Here is a 17,291-nt window from a genome sequence, read left to right as displayed (position 1 = left end):
AGAAAGAACGTTCAGACACAAGGAAAGGCATGCAAATCTGGAAGGAGCCAAGAGGAGGTGGTTATGTCTAAAGGACAGGATGGGGGAGATTCTTGGCAAGTGGCCAGATCACAAAGAATTTTATGGGACATTGGGTGTTCTGAGTCCTTCCATCAGACTCCAGGATGGTGTGCATAACTTTCACACAGGAAGTGGTGTGATCAGATTTACCCCTTAAAAAGACTTCTCTATAGGCTGGTGGCATGAGATGGATGCTGGTGGCCTGCTTTCCGAAGGGGCTGGTGGTAGGATTGGATGAGAGATGGTTTGGACTTGGTGCTTGAGTGGCCACCAAGGGTGAAGTACAGAGAAAGGGTAGTTCCTAGTTTCCTGGGTAGCTCACTTTGGCAGGAGGGGAGATTTTATTGGTGGACAAAATAATTTATCCAGCTGGCAAAACTACCTGCCCAGAAGAAGAAGATAAATTAATTTTGGGGGGACCCATTACTGTTGATGACCTGTAGGGATCTAAAGTGGCAGTTGAAAAGGTGGTCTGGAGCTCAGAAACATGGTTAGGGATGTAGAATCTGGAGGCTTTGGCGTGTGGATGCTAACTGAAGTCTTGAGTGTTGAGGACATCATCCAGGGAGCATGTGTGGGTGGATCTGGGTTTAATAATGACTAAAGGAGCACCTATTATGTTCTCGGTCCTTGCCTCGGAACTGGGGACGGAGTGATGACCAGGGCCCAGACAGAAATGCCCCAGCCCACATGGCCCTGACAAGTTCTAGAGAGAGATTCCAAGGGGACAGGATTCAGAGCTGCTCCCCTGCCCCTGGCCCCGCCACGCCTGTTTCCACTTGTCCTATGTCCCATCTCAGGCCTCTGTTGGGAAACCCCATCTCTTCCTGCCTCAAGAAAGAGGGCCCCGCTTTCTGTCCTCCACAAACACCTCTGCCCTTTCTCTTTCCATCTGTTGGAAAAGGCAGCTGCCTCCCCTCCACGGCTGAGATGCAGCAAAGAAACCAAAGTCAATTCAGCTTTTTTTTTCCCCCTGAAATGCAGATACAGTTTTAGAAATCCAGGCTTTAAAATCAGGGCCCTCAGAACAATAAGCAGTTGTAAAGACTAATGAAAGCTGTGACCTTGCCGTTCCAAAGCCTGTGGAAAACTCATTAGCTCTGGGCGGCAGAACGATCCCTTGCTGGCGGCGAGTCAGACCGGCCAAACCTCCCAAGGCCCGTGTCACTTCTCTGGGGATGCCGTCATGCTGCTTCGCATATATTAAAGCATCTCGCCACTGTTTGCTGGCAGTCTCCTCCTTCCAAGGCCAACACCGAACGCCATTTGTTTGGGGATGGATGTGTTCATTTCACAGAAAAATGTTAGTTTGTTTGCTCTTCTCTTGTGGTTGGTGATAAAGATGGAATTGTTCAGACTGATAAAAAAATAATAATATCCATTCTTACATTTTGAAGGAAAATATAAAGTTCATACATGGCAATGGATGCCAAGTGGCATTTAAATGGGAATCAGTGATTTTTCAAGTGGGTTTCTCTTGTGGCCCAGCTGGTAAAGAATCTGCCTGCAATGTGAGAGACCTGGGTTCGATCCCTGGGTTGGGAAGATCCCCTGGAAAAGGGAACGGTTACCCACTCCAGTATTCTGGCCTAGAGTATTCCATGGACTGTAGAGTCCATGGGGTCACAAAGAGTCGGACACAACTGAGTCCCTTTCACTTTCACTTTCTTTCGGTGATTTTTCAGTTCACGGGAAGGGGAGATCTCTAAGCTGTGGTCCATGGTAAAGAGGAAATCATTTGAGGTGCGGAAACAATGTCACTGCTCAGAGATGTTGTATAAACCAGGGTCACCTATATCATAGAGCTGATTAAATAGGTCACTGAAAAGGACATTAAAGCTTTACTTTTGGGTAATTCATTCTGTATAAGATTTTAACTCCCCAAACGGGAGTTTTTCTGTATCATCTAGCATATGAAGGGTCATGTCTAGATATCAGGAAGAATTTTAATTTAATGTTAGTCTAAAATCAGATAAAATTAGTTGAAGCTACTGTCAAGGTGAGGATAGTGTAAGACATTCAGTGCATTCAGAGGGCATCTCTACTTTTATTCTTGAAATTAGCTCCTCAGGGTTATTTATAAAATTGACCTCTTCATTAGCATAGTAACTGTGCTCTGCTACTAACCGAAACTTCTACACAAGGTTGGTCTTAAGAGGAACCGAGCAGATGGTGCTTTACTTGGTAAAAATGGTGGGCTGCCCTGGGGACTCCCCTAAAATTCCGATGATGAATTCTGAAGCTAGAACTTTATCCCTTTGCTTTGTGAGTTTGGCTCTGTTCAAAGACAAACCCTTCAAGGAAAAGTAATATTTTAAACTATCATAAGTCATCTTTATTATAGTCCAACTTGAAAGAGCAAGTGAAAGCTGCCAATTGGCAGCACCCTTTTTAATTCTAATACCAAACGTATAAACCTGCATACAACACACTCCTTCCTACTTCCTGCTGTCACAGTGAAGAGCTGTCCCTCTGCCATCTGAAAGATAAGGTCTTTTCTGCCCCTAAAACCCCAGCCCTTCCTGCCTTCTCAGGACTCCTGCACTGTCCATAGAGCCTTCTCCCTCCTTATATATTTAACTTCTCACCATCACAACCACTACCTCTTAACCTGGATTCTTTCTATTAAACATAGGCAGTCTCTTGTCACTAGAAACTATAAACCTCATCTGAGCCTCCTTCACCTCCCGCTGTCTAGTCCCTTCAAAGCCGGCTTCGTGGCAGAGTCCTCCATGCATCTTGGGTCCATTCTCTCACCCCTGTTCCCGCCCACTGCAGCCTGGCTTCCGTCCCCACCGCCCCCGAAAGGGCTCCAGGTGAGCCTGCTCGTCACCTCCCTGGTGCTCCACCCCGAGGGCAGGCTCTTCAGGCCTCGCGTGACCTCTCGGCGCGTCAGCCACTTCGTTGGCCATGCCCGTCTCCTTCCTCCGCTTCGTGATGCCACATTTCTAGTTTGCATCTTGCCTCCATGCACTGCCCCTCCTCAAACTCTCTGGCAGGTTTGTCTTCCTTCATCTGAGCGTTCAATTATGGGAATTCCGTAAGGTTTCATCCCAGGCCCTCTCCTCTTCTCATGTTATGTGCTCTCTCCATTCCCCTGGCTTCAGATGGTATCTGTTTTGCAGACTAGCCAGAAATTTCTGTCTCTGGCCTGACCCTCTCCTCTCCACCGAGCTCAGTAGATCCAGCTGCCTACTGGACACGTCCACTGTAACACTGCACAATCATTCTGACTCAACAGGTCTAAACTCAGACTCATGGTCCCCTTCCATCCTTCCCCCCCCAACCTCAAATGCCCTGGTTCCCTTCCAGTGTTCCCTACCTTCTCAGTGAATGGCATAACCATCCATCAAGCTGTGGAACTTGAGAGCTATTCGATATACCTCCTTCTTCCCCAATGTCCATAGATGCTGTGTCTCCATGGTCTGTCAACTTGACTCCTAAAGAGCTTGCACATCTACCTCCCTAGCCTAGCTCCGGTGCCCATCATCCAATACCAGACGTGCAGTAGCCTCCAGGGCTTCTACTCAGACTGCCTCTCGCATCTCCCAGCCCATTCTCTGTACAACAGTGTCATCTGTTGTAAATCTGAAATGTTCACTTGTTCATCCCCTCACCCAGCCAGGGCAAAGTATGCAACTCTCTGTGCCTCGGTTTCCCGCTTTGTATAATGGAAATGCTGGTAGTGCTATCTCAAGGGGCTGACCTGAAGATTAAATGAATTAATATGTGTGCTTCTTAGAGCGCGCCTGTACATTTTAGGCATTAAGTCAGCATTAGCTTATTCAGTTACTCCTGTTGTTTGCAGAGAGAGAAACAGAGTTGAATGGGTCCATTACCTTGTCCAGGTGGGTTCAGGGCAAAGCCAGGAGTAGAACCCCGGGCCCCTAACTCCTGAGCTGTTTAGCACTTTGTCATTAAGCTACAATAGCATTCTACCGAATCTCATTTCCAAAGTCAAAACAACTAATTATAGCACATGCCCTTCGGGAGGACTTAGCTGCATTTTATAGCTGTGATTAGCCTGGATATTATTCTCAGACCCTTTCAAGAGAAATGAAACATAAATAGAGGGCCTCATTTGAAATCATGTGTATTTAACGATAAGGCTGCCTAGTTAATAGCAGAATTTTCTTTGGTTAGAGTTCAGTCACTCATTGTTTCATCCCCTCCAAACATGACACATTAGAAAAACAAAAACAGAAAAGGCCAGCAAAGAACCAGGCGAGTCATCTGGTCGTGGGATCCATGGGCTGCTTAGCACAAGCCAGTGAGCGAACCTTCTGCAGACACTTCTGGGCATAAGATTCTAAAACACTGGACCCCACTTTTAAGATGCAAGCTCCATCTTGAATCTGGAAGGGCTTCTTCAAAACATACTATCCCCAAACCCTAGCTTCCTGTGAAACCTTGGTTTTCCAAAATGGTCCTACAAAGGTGGCTGTGCATCCCTACAAAAGAAACTAGTATTTGGGGGAAAAATAAATGGAAAAGTGAGGGAGAGCCTCTAAGAACCTCATTCTAAGTGGAGTCAGGAGTTGCATTCCAGACCTATGACACTGACTTGCTCACTTGTGTAATCTCAGCTTCCCTGCTGTAGTTGGAAAATGCTGTTTTAGAAAGAACAGGACGACTGTTGAGTCCAAATTTAGAACCTCAAGGATTGTGAATTTCCAGATACCCATCTGGCCCTTACCAATGCGGATAAATAATATCTTCATGGGATGTTTTAGAAAATGAAGAATAGATGCGAAAATGTTCTTATCAACTTGAGAACACTTTGGGATTACCATTTCCAGCCGTCTCCAAGGGGCTCCCAAGCACGTTGAAGACAGATATCTGAACAAAACTCCTTTCTCTGGCATGGAGGCCCACTCCCTGTGTGCAGTCTATATGGCAATGATACTGGAGCATCATACAATCAGTTGTCAGTGAGCACTGTGCTTAAAATAGTTATACTTGGTGACTCCGTGGACTTTATTTTCACTCTGGGCCTCTCAGTGTCCATGATGTAAGTGAAAATGTTAGTCGCTCAGTCATGTCTGACTCTTTGCGACCCCATGGACCGTAGACCGCCAGGCTCCTCTGTCCCTGGAATTCTCCAAGCAAGAATACTGGAGTGGGTTGCCATGCCCTTCTCCAGTGGTTCTTCCCCACCTAGGGATTGAACCTAGGGCTCCTGCATTGCAGGTGGATTCTTTACTGTCTGAGCCACCAGGGAAGCCCCCATGATGTAAACATCTTGCCAACTACAGACGCCGGTTGCTGATGTTTGGGGAGGGACTATAACCTCTGCTGCTAGAACAGCGCTGTTTTCTACCCCTCCCTTAGTTCTACTGGAAGGACTCGGAGGGCCTCAGACTCCTTCCACAGTCCTCATCCCAATGAGGGAAGCAGAAAACTGAATAATTAATTGCAGGGTTGTTAGATAGTTTCCAGGAGTCTCAAAAATACCAACATATCTATGATGCTGAAGCCCATTGTATGATCTTTCCTGGAACTTCATCTGGATGTGTAGTCCTCTTTTTTTTTTTTATGTAAGTTTCAGGCATACATCATTATAATTCAATATCTGTATATACTGCAGAGCGATCACCGCCACCATCAAGTGACCATCTGTCACAGTACAGTTGGCCCCCTTCCCCCCGGTAACCATTATTCTGATCTCTGTCTCTGTTTTTGTTTTTATTGTGTTTGTTCATTTGTTTGGGAGTCTTTTAGATTCCACATAGGAGTGAAATCATACAGTATTTGTCTATGTGTGACTTATTTCACTTAGAATAATACCTTCATGTTGTCATGAATGGCAGGGTTTCATACTGTTTATGGTTGAATAATATTCCATCGTGTGTATGGACCACATCTTCTTTATCCATTCATCCATCAGTGGACACTGAGGTTGTTTTCCGTATCTAAGCTACTGTAAATAATAGTGCAATGAACATAGGGGTACAGATATCTTTTTGAGTTAGTGTTTTCATGAGTGGAATAGCTGGGTCGTATGGTAGTTCCAGTCTTAACTTTTGGGGGAATCTCCATACTGTTTTGCATGATGGCTGCCTCAGTTTACATTCCCACCAGCAGTGTGCTATCATTCCTTCCCTCCACACGGCGGCCAACATTTGTTTTATGTGGTCTCTTTGATGATAGCCGTTCGGGCGTGTTGGAGGTGATATCTCACTGTGGTTTTGATTTGCCTTTCCCTGGTAATTACTGCTGTTGAGCATCTTTCCATGTACCTGCTGACCATCCATATGTCTTCTTTGAAAAATGTCTATTCAGCTCCTCTGCTCATTTTTTAATCAAGTTGTTTGGTTTTTTGGTTGTTGATTTGTATTAGATCTTTATATATTTTGGATTTTAACCCCCTATCGGGTATATGATCTGCAATTATCTTCTCCCACTCGGTAGGTTGCCTTTTTGTTTTGATGATGATTTCCTTGGCTGTGCAGAAGCTTTCTAGGATGATGTAGTCCCGCTTGTTTTTGCTTTTGTGTCCCTTGCCTTTGGAGTCAGAGCCACTAAAGCATCTCTAAGAACATGTAGTGTCTCCTCTTTGGTGTCCTTCCCAGTCTCTGGCCTACATGGTACCCGCCTGTTGTCCGACTCCGCCCCTTGCTGTTACATCATAGCCAGTCCACATCCTGGCTGTGATGCTTCACTTGCTATGGCTAAACTACATGCCGGCACCAAGTGTCATCCCTGTTCCTGTTCATTTGTCATCCCGTGTCTAATGAGGCTCTGGTGGCGATGGGTGGGGACCAGAAGAGCAGCTATTGTTCTCTGCAGACAGACATGCTCTCTCCCAACTCCCCGGGGCTATGAGCCTCTTTGTACTTTGAGTCTGCACAGACATGGCAAGAGGCAAGCTCTAGCCTCAGGGTCAGGGGAGAAAGGCAGAGGCCATGATCTCAAAGTTAGGCGGCCCCAGCGAAAGAATGAGACTTCTGTGATGAGAGTTCACCGGCCTGGAGGCCGGGGGAGCAGGGCAGAGGAGGGGCCGCCGGAGGGAGGAGGGTCAGCTCCACGTGACATCACATCGAGTGGCTTTCCTGGGCTTGAAATTGAGGAACTGAGGAGGCGTTGGTGGTGAGCGTCAGTCTCTGAGAGCGCAGGATGGAACAGGCACCCCGGCCTATGACTCTGCCTCCTGCATCTGCGACGGCCGGGGAGATTAATGACCCAGGGAGTCTATGACATGGTCCAAAAACTTTTCCTGGATTTTTTCCGCAGGCGACTGAGCCAGAGGCCGACTGCGGAGGAGCTGGAGCAGAGGAACATTTTGAAACGTAAGTGACGGAGCCCGTGGCAAACGCTGAGGTTTCCTGATTGCTTTGGTTATGGTATATCACGGCAAGCTGCTGGGCTTCTCCCGTGTGTTTGTGTGGAAAGGATCGAGACCCTCTCTGGTGCTGGAGGCTTCACCCCTGTGTGTCAGTCCACCTGAGACAGCCTCCCCACAGAGGTTCATGAGGAGCTCAGGGTCTCCAAGAAAGAACCTGCCTTTGAGTGGGCTGCAGTGTCAGAGAAGCTGGAAAGTTGGAGCAAGATAACCTCTTATTAAATGAGAGCTGGGGTTGCCTTTAAAGCCAAATTGGCTTAAAAACTGCAAATATGATACTGATGGCTGAAATAGGGCAGATAGCCATTTGAAAAGTAGAACCAGAGGACATGACTTTCTGTGGCAGCTGGCTGCTGCTGATAAAATCCCCCCTCCCTCTGCTCAGTCAGTTGAAAGTCTAAGAAAGCATTTTCCAGTGGAAATCCTTTCTGGTCTCCTCTTGGGCCTCCCACAGCCAGCTGCTGGAGTAGCTGCTGAAGCTCTCTTTCCAGAAAGTCTCCCTGTCACTCTTATCTGTGGACAGAAAAAAGGAACGAGCCTCTTGTTTGGTTCAGGACACAGAGATAGTTTGAGTATGTAGAGAAAATCCATGTGGTGCTTAAAATATTTGTTTTAAAAATGCTAAGAGAAATCATCTCACGGACACCAACCAGCATTCCTCAATTTAGGGGGGAGATATTCAATAGTTGAAAAATAAAACCTCTCTGCTTCTTCGCAGGATACTCTCATCAACACTGCCCTCTAGATAGATGGTCAACAGATATTTTTAGTTTAATTCAGACCCTTTCTCTCCAGAAAAGAGAAATATATGCTATGCAGAGTTTTACATAGCAAACACACACACACCACACACACACACACATACACGAGTAACGTGAGGCCTCTGCATGAGTGACTGGGTATTTCCACCACAACCAAACAAAAATGTTCTTGTTTGGTTTTTTCGCCTTCCTCATTGTGGTCCTCTGACTTGGTCAGCGTTGTGTGGCTGGCTGTTGAGTTTCCCCTGGGAAGGCTGTGTCGTTGGGGTGGGAGGTGTGGCCCACAGCACCCCCCAGAGCATCCCCACCTGCGTTCTCTGTGCCTGCACCCACATCCTGCCCCTTGCTCTAGGCTGTGGCCACTCCCTCACCCCTCTGGGGTGGTACCTTCAGCCTTGACCTTCCTCGGTCCTCAGGCCACCTCATCTACTCCCCAGATCTCTAGGAGGTTGTGTATATGATTATGTTCTTCCTAACCCAGGGGTGCCTTTCAAAGTTTCTCCAAAGTTTACTTTGAGCTGAAACAGATTGAGAACTCTTTCAGATGACTTCCCTGGCTGGGGAAACCTTTGGCTTCTGTGTCTCCCTTTCTGTCCCAACTTGATACCTGACCCATTATAAATTGTCCACATTAGAGGGAAGAGCAAACAGGTGGCCGTTGATTTCTAAACGCAGAAATCCGGTGAGCGTGCTTCCTTCTTCCTCTGCCTCGCCACCCCGTCACGTGCCTCACACGCATCCGTAGTCGGCCGAAGGACTCTGCTCTGATGGGTTACACTGTACCTCGGTCCCTAACCTGACTCTTACTTGTGAAGAAGCTGAACCCTTCTGGGGACTTGTTCAGGTTTCAGAAGCTGAGTGCTTCTGTCGGCGGGGGCAGAGGTTTTGGAAAGAGAAGGCAGAGAGTCCCCAGCTCACCTGGCTCCCTAGAGGCACCAGCTCCCACGTCTCGTCTGCCCAGATCCCTGAGAGACGAAGAGCAGGCCCTCGAGTTGCTTTCTTCTCCCCCCCAGAAAGATGCTGGGGTCATAGAGGTGTTGGTTTGTATTGAGTAAGCCTGTGGGCTCAGGTTCAGGGGAGCAAAGGGCTGTCCAGCTGCTCCCATGGTTCCCTTTCGTTCTGTGGCTTCTTCCGTTGTGTCCTGTTTGAATAGCTGCAAATTGAAGGACCACTTGACCAAATTCAAACAGGGACATCATTTTGCAGTTTCAAAACTTTTTGGAAAGGAGCTTTATTTTTCCTGCTGGTTCTTTGTTTTCTCCCACGTTCTGAAAATTTGTTTTCTGAAATAGGTGTTTTTTTTCTCTCTTTTTTAAAATCTGTTGTGATTGTGAAACAAAAAATGTTTTGTGGCATCAGAAGATACCCTCAAATGGTGTATTCTGAGACTTATCATCTGGGCTTTACGTGACGGGAGGCAGCATGTCTCTAAGGTTGCAGAAGGGTGGGCCACCAAGGCGGGCAGCCTGGGGGCGTGCTGGAACTTTGAGAGCCCCCGCCTGCCCGGCCCTGTGGGCGGTACCTGCTCCACTGGGGGCAGCCAATGAGACATCTCAGGCATGTCTGAGCAGACAGTGAGCTCTCTGGTGGTGGTGGCAGTGATGACCTCGAGGGCTTTTCCTGGTCTCCCTTTTTCCACTTGCCTAATGGGGTTGTCTTGGTACCCACTGCCTGAGAATTCATGACCCTGTGTTTGTAAATGGCTTTGAACTGAAAGGTCTAGATTCCACTGGTGATAGGTTGGGGCCCCCACCCGTCAGAGGGACCTCAGGAACACATGTAGGAGATGAGAGGGCAGGGTGCTGACTTTCACGGCCCAGAAGGGGGCCTGTAGGATGAGGAGGCCCCCGAGTGGAGTCTGAGGCAAGTAACCAGCAATGAGGAGGGCTGGCCCCAAGCAAAATCGGATTGGGAAGAGGTGGTGTGTTTGAGCAAGAAAAAGAGCTGGACTATGGGTCTAACGTATTAGCCATGGAGTGTGCAGCCCGCCCCTCAGTTCCCTCGGACCTGTCTGTCAATTTCCAAACCCAAGAGCAGTAGCCTAGGTGGTCTCTCGGCTCTAATACACCATGAGTCTGTCCATTTTAACCCAGTGCCCTCAAGCTGCCTCCTGGGCGCTCACCATCCACTCCAGACCTTTCCGTCGGTCCTCCCTCCCATCTGCAAATGCAGCTGTTGGGGGAGGGGGGGCACCCTTCTTCTGGGTCTAACTGGCTGCCTCCCAGTTTATCTCGGAGAGTTTCATTCATACAAAGGTGGTAATGGCTGACTAGTTGAATGGGTTTTTAATCCAGAAAAATTTGAAAAAATTCACATTTTTCAAAGGAACTCTGGAAGGGGAGGGAGAACCTTTCAATTCAAAGGAAGGCGCTCTCATGTGGGGTTTGGGGTTTGGGACTGCGGACACCCCTGGGGACCTCAGCCAAGGGCCGGATGTGGGCATTTCTGGTGCTGCCCTGTCCACGATCCTGGTCCTCACAGGCAGTCAGAGTGGCCACACCATGTCCCTGGGGGGTGTCGCACAAGGGCCTGAGTCGTGCTCGGACTCCTCCTTGTTCCTTCTGGCGGGAGGCGTTGCCACTTGCAGTGTGAGTTGGCTGAGGTTGCGGTTGCTGGCAAGGAGGGGCAGGGGGGACCCCACTTCTAGGCATGAGGGGGGGTCGCACTTTTAAAGATCTGTGCTATACTGAGACCACTGACTGACAAGTGTGTCCTGATACGATAAGTCAGTGGAGTTATGGAAGCATCATTTACATCAGTGGTTTCAGATGGGCCCTTTGATGCAGCCGGTCCCAAAGTCAGGTCCCCGTGGCGGCCTCTCTCTCAAGGTGTCCTCCATTCAGTAGACAAGACGCAGGAGCACTGGGCCCAGGCTGACGTTCATGGTTTTCCTCGAGTCAGACAGTACTGGGCTGCAATCCGTGCTTCCATCCCAAGGCCTGGGAGGAAAGTGAGGTACCCACGTCATCCAGTTACTTAGATGCACCCACCTGATGCCAAGTCACCCCCCATGTTGTGCTGAGAGCGTTTAAGCTCTAGTCTGCTCTAAGACGCCCCGTAAAAGTCTGAATGCAGGCCACTGTATCCCACACTGTGGCCTCTCACATGTTCTGTGGACTTCTTGGAAGATTCAGAGGATTAATGGAATCAGGGCTTGCAAAAGGTGAGCGTTCTGCAGATCCAGCCTCTGCGTGTGGCGTCAGCCGTGCCTTGTGCTGTTTCTGTGGCAGGCGCCCCCCCGGGGGGGTCTGGCCTCTGTTCCTTCCAGGCGAGGCAACAGGTGCCCCGGACCACCTCACAGTGAGACCCTTTAGGTCACTGTGAGGCCTGAGGCAGAGCTGAGTGAGGCCCAGGTCTTGTCCAGAGAAGGGCGCCTCCCCGCTCTGAGGATGCACCTGTCCCTGTGAACAGCACCCACTCTTTCAGGACCCACCTCCTTGCCATGTGGCCCCACCTCCTGATCCAGCGTCTCTGTCTGCAGACTCGGAAGGAACCCCATGTGACATAAAGAAAGCAAAGTAAGGTCGACCCACTCACCCCCCGTTTGAAACAGTGCAGGCAGCTTGGAAAGTGTCCCCAAGCAACGAAGGGTGGCTGCCGTCTGGAGGGGGAACTCTCCTCCTAAGACTGTGAGCTGCTTGGTTTAGAACCTGCGGAGGTTCAGAGGGTGCATCCTTGTGAGATGCTGCAACCAAAACCTAAAGCTTACTTTCTTTCAGCTCGGAATGAACAAGAGGAACAAGAGGAGAAGAGAGAGATCAAGAGGAGGTTAACTCGAAAGGTGAGAGGGTTCTCTGGGCCAACTGGGCTGGGACAGGAGGCGGCCCGCCCCTCGGGTGTGGGCCTTACTGCTGCCTGGCCTGCTGGAGGTGACATCAGTGGTTCCCTTGCTCGGGTGTCAGGACACGTGGCTCTCTAGACTCTGCAGGGGCCAGTGGTCAGGCAGCTTCACGACCCTCAGTTCTGTTGGCTGGTGACATCCTATGTTGCTTGGTTTTGTGACAGCAGCCTACCCCTCCGAGCAACTTGATGTCAGGTGTATTATATTTGCAGTTACAGTAAATATTCTGTGGTTAAAAATTCACTGTAATCCCATCTCTCAACTGGAAATTCACTATCAACATCAGTAGTTCAAAATGTATCAGTTATTTGCTGTGACCCTGGAAGGTGCGAGTTTTCCTTGTCTCCCCTGATACTGCTCCTGAGCTACTACCCAAGAACTGTTTATTATGCTAAATCCAATCAAGTAGGAAAATGTCAAATATATTGATAAACTAATGGAGATGTTTGAAAAGCACTTAGAATTTTTATATATTTTTACATAAAAACCCCCAAAATAGATGGCGTGGCAATGCAATGTAGACCCACGCAGATCTAATTTGGAGTGGCCTCTTTGATAAGAAGCTCTCTATTTAAGGCTATTCTTGGGAGATGCTGAGAAATTTAATAATTGATGGCACAGAAAATACTTTATTCTGTCTGACTAGAGTGTTTTTAATCAGTCTCCTACAGTGACCATCTTTTTAAAGTTTTTATTAATGGATTTTTCTCCATGGACATATATGCAAAGGAAGAAACTCAGAGATCCTGAAATACCATACCAGTTACTAAGGTGATGATTTGTTTCTCAATGCTTTCTCACCCTTAGAGCACCCCAAACATCTGGTGACGGGCTGGCGTCCCCTGGTGGGAAACCACAACAAGAGCTCAGGGCCCTCACTTCACCCGGGTGCCCTCCCCCCAGTCCAGGTCTGGTTCTTATATCCTTAAGATCACCTAGCCTTTGGACACAGGGCACCCCGTTTCCTGAGCCTGAGGAGTGAAGGGGACCAGGGAGATGCATTAGATTGCTCTAAGTGGGTCCTTGAAATAATGAGGGTATCAAAAGGAGACTGGTAATGACCCCTTGTTTCCGATACAGAAAGGTCTAGACATTCAGAAACAAACGTTCAATCAGATTTTTGTAACGTTCATAGGAGTTGACTGCTGGTACCCACCCCCAATTCTCCTAAACTTGAGGGTTTCTTGCTAAAAGCTAGTAATACAGAAAGATTTGGAAGTTAATTCTTTTTTTTAAAGAAAAAAAAAAGTACAGTCTTGCAGGGGAAAACTTGACTAACTGCATAATTTGGCAGGAAGGGGTGAGAGAAGAGGGTTTCCTCCCACACCCATCTCCCCTGGGAGGGCTAGGGGGTGGGGTCCCCAAATACCCATAGTTCTTGCAAGTCTTCAAGATAAATGCCTCTTCCTCCTCCCAGTTACCTCTCTCTTCTTCTCCCAGCAAAAGTGCCTTGTAATTTCAGCATCTGCCATCCCCTGGGACTGGCTTGGGGAATTAGAGATAATGAGCTTGAGGGAAGGGATAGGCTGTTTTTATAAGGGAGAGACCGAAAGTAGCTTTCACATCTGGCTCTGTGAACAGAGGTGTGGGGCCTGGCAGCTGGTAGGGAATCTGTACCACCTCCTGGCCCTGGACACGTTCTGCTCCTCAGGAGCCTTTATCACAGCAAGACCAGATGCCAGAGGTCAGGGGGAAGAGTGCTTTCACATACCTTCCCTCAGGCCCAGGATTGCCTCCATATCCTTCTATCAAGACCTGAGAAAAAGAAACCACAGTAGCAGCCCACAGACCAGGCATCCTCTTCAGCCAAACTGAGACGAACCTAAAAAAATTATATGCTTCATCTTTTAGTAGATGCCTGTTTCCCACTTCCAAAAAACTGCTAGCTAGCTTGATGGATGGATGAGAAGAAGGCAGGGAAGAGATTTACCTGGGTCAGGTTGTATTAATAGTGGAATCTGGGTCTTGATGGGTACCCTTTCGTTGAGCATTTGCAAGTGATATTTTTGCTGCCAACTTCTGCAGCCCATCATTCCCGGAAAACCAACTCTGGCTACAGAGACTATTTCCTTAGCATCCAGGCAGGTAACTTGGGTTCACTTTACCTGGAAGGTGAGAGCCAGTCGTGAGCCAAAGGCACGTCTCCTGAGCCCACATGGCTAGGCTTGTGAGCCCTTGCTCATGACAGAATCCCGGTGGTGGTTAGTCAGACTCTCCCAGCAGGAAAACCCGGGGCCCTCTTCTCTCACTCCCTGGTAGCACCCGGGCCCAGTTCCTCATCCCCATCCAATTCAGGCATGAAAGAGTCCCTTATCTTCAGAGCCAATCTCTAGATTTCTGTTCACTCCAGACTCTGCCTGTCTATGGTAATCAGCAAAATCCAGACCATGATTTCCAGAAATTTAAATTGGAAATTCCATGCTTGCATGGGACACTGAGAAAACAGTACTGTCTGCCACCCCAGGTAAACCTTACCCAGTCATAAACACAAACTGGGGCTTTGAGGAGGAGTCCTTATCACGACGGTATTAGGATAAATGTCTGTCTGTGTTATAACGAGGTACTCAATTGGCTCAGATGGTAAAGAATCCGCCTGCCAATGCAGGAGACCCGAGTTCGATCTCTAGGTCAGGAAGATCCCCTGGAGGAGGGAATGGCTACCCACTCCAGTGTTCCTGCCTGTAGAATCCCATGGTCAGAGGAGCCTGGTGGGCTACAGTCCATGGGGTTGCAAAGAGTTGGACAGAACTGAGCGTATTATGGTAAATGTCTCTTTGTATTATAATGACACTATGAAGCTCCCAGCACTCATTTCTGAGTCAGGATAGACCCCCATTTTTGCTGACAGCAAACCCTGCCCATCGAGCCCGGGAAACCTCTGGTTTCCTGGAAGAGGCCACCACTGACACCAAAATGCCTGGGAAACCCAGGACAGATTGGAGCCACTCTGAGGGGAAGCTGCACAGTATCGAGACCGGGGACCAGTCACACCCAGCATACCTGTGATCCTCCGGTCTCTCCTCCCTTGGCCGAGGGGTAGCAGCAGGCTGCTTAGGTCCTGTCTGGAGCCTGGCGGTCGCTGTCACCATTCTGTTCAGTGCCGGCCAGGCAGTCATCTAATTATGTTCTTCCGTTGTAGGCCAGTTGGTAGCAAGCTGGAACATTCTGGCACCAGCCTAAGGTGTATGGCAGCTGCATAAGATACAGTCAAAACAGCCAGAGGTGGTTTGGATATGCTTGCATGTGTTTGTTTTATAGGCCTTTGTGCTAAGATTCTATTTGACTGCATCTTCTATTAATAGAATTAAATACAGTCTAGGGCTTAGAGAAAAATTACTTTTAAATAACATTGGTTGAACATGAATTGACAGCATCCTAAAGAGAGAGCAACTATGTTGCTCCAGAAGAAATAAATCTAGTGACAGGGAGAGATAATAGAAATGTCAGCCTCAAGTTGTGAAAAGTACAAAGGGAGGATGCTCGCAGGGAGATGGTGAAATGACTCAGTTGCTTCATTCCTCCACCGCAGACTTCTCTATAGAGAGCCCATCCCAAGTCTTCCTCGGCATCAACGCAGCCTCGCTCTGCCTTTGTGGACGCACATTTCATCTGAGCTAGTGAGGGGCACGGTCTCCATGATCTCATAAATCAACCTACTCCTAATTCCTGCACACCTGAGTTTGCATACTTTTTTGTGTCTAAAACACAAAGATTACAAACCCATCTTGCAGAAAGCACTAAATTTGACACAAAGGTCAGTTCACGAATCCAGAATAATACAAACCTGTTGTGTAAGGTTTCTGTTCCCCTGATGGGAAAGGTAGATACATGTGGGAAGACCAACCACACCCACACAGGAAGACACACGCAGGGTTGTTCAGCAGCCTGGATGCTTGTCTGAATAGTCCTGGAGGCGGCTCCCAGGACAGGCAACTCCTTCACAGAGTCCTGGAGAAGTCCCAGGTCCAGGAATCAGGAGCCCTGGGTCCCCCGGGCCCTGCCCCTCACTGGTGTGTGATGCGGCAGCTGCACCTCTCCACCTCGTGTTCTCACCTGTAAATTCACGGGTGGACCAAGTGATCTAAAATGTGACTGGTTGACTGCGTCCGTGTCTCTCTCTCCTGCAGCTCAGCCAGAGGCCCACAGTGGAGGAGCTTCGGGAACGGAAGATCCTTATCCGCTTCAGCGACTACGTGGAGGTGGCCGACGCTCAGGACTATGACCGCAGGGCCGACAAGCCCTGGACCCGCCTCACCGCTGCCGACAAAGTGAGAGGGGTGGGGAGGGCTGCTGGGGCCTTGCAGCCGGGTGCTGGGTCTCTGGCTCGCTGCTGGGAGCCTGCGTGGAGCCCGCGTGGGCACTGGAGGCAGAGGGCCTGGCGGGCAGGCTCCAGGGGAGGGCCGCACTCCTTCCCTTAGTTTGGTTGGAGAATCGGACCCACCAGGTCTGGAAGGGATCCATCCTGAGGCGTCACTGTGCATTCTGAGCTTAGATCCACCACAGGAAGACCAGGGGTTGATCTTTCAGTGTGTACCAGGAACCCAGGATGTGGGCCAGGTGGACAGGCCCTCTCGCTGCCCGGATGAACAGCTCCAGGCAGAACCCCAAATCGAACTGTTTGCATCTTAGATTGGGGGGGAGGGGATTCTTCGTAGGTTCTAAAGGGGCTTCCTTGGTGGCTCAGATGGTAAAGAATCTGTCTATAATGCAAGAGACCCAGGTTCAATTCCTGAGTCAGGAAGATCCTCTGGAGAAGGGAATGGTTACCCACTCCAGTATTCCTACCTGGAAAATCCCATGGACAGAGGAGCCTGGTGGGCTCCAGTCCACAGGGGTGTAAAGAGTTGGACACAACCGAATGACTGACACTCCCATTTTCTAAAGGGTATCTCAGGGTGACTTTGTTTCTCCCAGTGGAAAAAATCCACTTTACGTACCTGTCTCCCTTTGTCGAAGAGGGAAACTATGTTTTCAGGAATAAAATAGAAGGTGAGCTGCTGTCTGTCTGTCTGCTTCCTCCACACACTCAGGGGCTTCTCTTTCTTCCAGGCTGCCATTCGGAAGGAGCTCAATGAATTTAAAAGCACTGAAATGGAAGTTCACGAATTGAGTAGACATTTAACAAGGTTAGTGTCAAAAGGTTTTTTTTTTTTTCTTTCCCCCTTCAAATTATAATATTTATCGCTAAACTGAACTATCCTTGCTGCTTCTGGAAGACAAGTGCTGTGTGGTGGTGGGTGCAGTGAGGGGTGGGGGGGAGATAAAGATCCACGTGGATGGATCCACA

General features: G+C 48.8%; 1 protein-coding gene and 1 long non-coding RNA gene across 26 annotated transcripts in view; one reads left to right on the top strand and one right to left on the bottom strand.

Annotated features, from left to right (window-relative positions):
* Nucleotides 1–17,291, top strand: part of PHACTR1 (phosphatase and actin regulator 1) — a 295,378-nt gene that overhangs the window by 264,338 nt on the left and 13,749 nt on the right. For 14 of the 25 annotated variants that reach the window (XR_014063310.1, XR_014063311.1, XM_081523731.1 and 11 more), the window contains 4 exons: nt 7,294–7,349; nt 11,883–11,944; nt 16,132–16,272; nt 17,054–17,130. Coding sequence is in view for 23 of the 25 variants with exons in the window: in XM_081523731.1 (XP_081379857.1) it covers nt 7,294–7,349; nt 11,883–11,944; nt 16,132–16,272; nt 17,054–17,130 (336 nt within the window). In the remaining 2 variants the exon portion in view is untranslated. Of the gene's footprint in view, nt 1–7,293; nt 7,350–11,882; nt 11,945–16,131; nt 16,273–17,053; nt 17,135–17,291 lie in introns of all 25 variants that reach the window. The other 11 variants (XM_081523720.1, XM_081523726.1, XM_081523727.1 and 8 more) reach the window with 1 other exon arrangement.
* Nucleotides 10,424–11,386, bottom strand: LOC145518815 (uncharacterized). The gene is made up of 2 exons (XR_014063315.1): nt 11,269–11,386; nt 10,424–11,102 (listed from the first exon to the last, which is right to left on the bottom strand). It is a non-coding gene; the product is annotated as an uncharacterized LOC145518815 (long non-coding RNA).

This window comes from Giraffa tippelskirchi, chromosome 8, assembly GCF_054371585.1.
Source record: "Giraffa tippelskirchi isolate mGirTip1 chromosome 8, T2T-mGirTip1v1.2.pri, whole genome shotgun sequence".
In the NCBI taxonomy this organism is placed as follows: domain Eukaryota; kingdom Metazoa; phylum Chordata; class Mammalia; order Artiodactyla; family Giraffidae; genus Giraffa; species Giraffa tippelskirchi.
Note: the sequence above shows the minus strand (reverse complement) of the source record. Positions and strands in the feature narration are given on the sequence as shown.